Source organism: Octopus bimaculoides, chromosome 6 (assembly GCF_001194135.2).
Source record: "Octopus bimaculoides isolate UCB-OBI-ISO-001 chromosome 6, ASM119413v2, whole genome shotgun sequence".
In the NCBI taxonomy this organism is placed as follows: domain Eukaryota; kingdom Metazoa; phylum Mollusca; class Cephalopoda; order Octopoda; family Octopodidae; genus Octopus; species Octopus bimaculoides.
This window is the reverse complement of record NC_068986.1, coordinates 95,136,365-95,138,566: the sequence shown is the minus strand read 5'-3', so window position 1 is coordinate 95,138,566 and position 2,202 is coordinate 95,136,365. Positions and strand designations below refer to the sequence as shown.

General features: G+C 32.9%; 1 protein-coding gene across 1 annotated transcript in view; it reads right to left on the bottom strand.

The window, feature by feature from the left end:
• Positions 1-2,202, bottom strand: part of LOC106883919 (carbonic anhydrase-like) — a 49,261-nt gene that overhangs the window by 28,098 nt on the left and 18,961 nt on the right. The window contains exon 2 of the mRNA XM_052968443.1: positions 668-694. Within this exon, the coding sequence (XP_052824403.1) occupies positions 668-694 (27 nt within the window). The remainder of the gene's footprint in view (positions 1-667; positions 695-2,202) is intronic.

The following is a 2,202-nucleotide window of genomic DNA, read 5'->3' as shown; positions in this document are numbered from 1 at the left end:
TTTCGATTTGCTCGACTAAAGGCGGTGCTTCAGCATGGCCGCAGTCAAATGACTGAAACAAGTAAAAGAGTAAAAAGAGTAAAAAGAGTATAGTTTGGTGTAGTTTTGCACGTTGATGACGAAAAGCGCATTCATTTTTGCTAGAAATTAATAATAAGTTAAAAAATAATAAATAATAATCTGGCGAAAATTTGAAAGACTTCAAGTGGCTGGAAGAAATTTAACAAGATCCATAACACAACTACAACAACAATCAGCAGATTAGTATTGTTGTTCTATGCGTTTATATGCCAACGTCTGACCATTTAGCTCGATACCAAAGAGAGAGAGCACACCGGGAGCACGCCAGGAGTATACAATAGCAGTGACAACCAATGATGGCTTGAAATAACAATGAGGAGGTGTTTTACATGATCTCTTGACCTGCTAGAAAAAGCAACCAAATATTTCTCAAATCACATCGTATTGTCTTAAACGATAAAGGTCACGTTGTTTAATGGAGTCATAGGTATACAACAATTGAAAGAAAGCCGAGATGGTCGTGGATAGAATGCCTTTTAGAATAAGTCTGTTCAATCAGAGATAGCCAACATCGAAACAACAACTATTTCAGAAACAACGGTAACAACAGCCAATGACAATCAAAAAATAAAAGAATTCGACTTACCTCCAGGTTCCAAGTATGACCAACTACCTTGAATAAATAAATAAATAAATAAATAAATAATTAGTTATTGAATGAAAGCTATTTCAAATTCAAGCTATATTCAAAAGAAACCGTTTCACCTGATGGTTATATTATAAGTATCAAGATCAGTAGCGTGGATAGATGGGATATCCAACGAGACGGAGAAATAGTTTTCTCGTATCTTGTGGCGTACACTTGCCGTGTGAATTCGATTCCTACCGTTTACTTTTGCTTTTCATCTTAAAGAAGTTGATAAAATAAATATCAGTTATTATAGTATCAATAATTGTTCTTGTACACTGTTTAAGTTTGTGGCTTTGTTCCAATGTTATAACAAACAAATAAAGAATGAAAAAAAGAAAACAGTAGTGACAATTATACTGATAACATAAACAAAAAAAAACAACTCATAATATTAATAAATAATGATATTTGAGGAAATAGGTGAAAAGACAACTTACAAATGAAATCATAATAATGATGATGATTGCCTTTGCTCATCACAGTCACATACAAACGGATGAATATATAAATGCATACATACAACAGAAAAATCAAGACAGAGCTGATTCATAACTTATTTAATTACATTATCTTACACGTGTTTCTGTGAAGATTAAGGTTGAATTACGCAATCTGGACCAGGTAAGGTTTCTAGATCTTCACTTCATCAGAGATTCTGTATGATTCTGAACTTACCTGGCACTAATTGCATAGTTCGGTCATAATCTTCAAGATATAATTAGATAATTCATGAACCAATATCACCGATCTCTTGCTTTTTATTCTGTGATCTTTCTTACTACTGAGATAAGTAAAAGGAAAATTGGACTGTAGCACATCAGTTCTTTTCACATTTTTCTCTTTTGATATATAACGATGCACAATGGAGATCTAAACACTGGTTATATGTCATGCAACTTAAATAGCAGTATACAAATAAATTGTTCAACTTTTAACACACACGCACACACACACGCACGCGCACACACACACACACACACACAAATACGCGCGCTCGCATTTTCTTATTGCTTTACAAACGAAAGAGTACTCTGCATACATGTCATAGAGTATAATTATTCATTAATATTTTGTTGTGTCTAAGGAGAGTATTCATTAATACAAAACTGGTAAATCATTTCTTCGCTACTTGTTACACGGAATTTACCCATTGAGATGTGATTTTTAAAGCAATAAAATAAAACGAAACCTAAGGCATATCGTTTTGGCTCTCACTTCATGTTGTCATCTGAATGATTGAGCTAGATTGTGAAACTTTAAGTAGCGACGGAGTTATCTACCAGCTTCATACATCTCTCGGACATATCTATCTCTCTATCTATCTATCTATCTATCTATCTATCTATCTATCTATCTATCTATCTATCTATCTATCTATCTATCTATTTATCTATCTATCTATCTATCTATCTATCTATCTATCTATCTATCTATCTATCTATCTATCTGTCTGTCCATCTATCTATCTATCTATCTATCTATCTATCTAT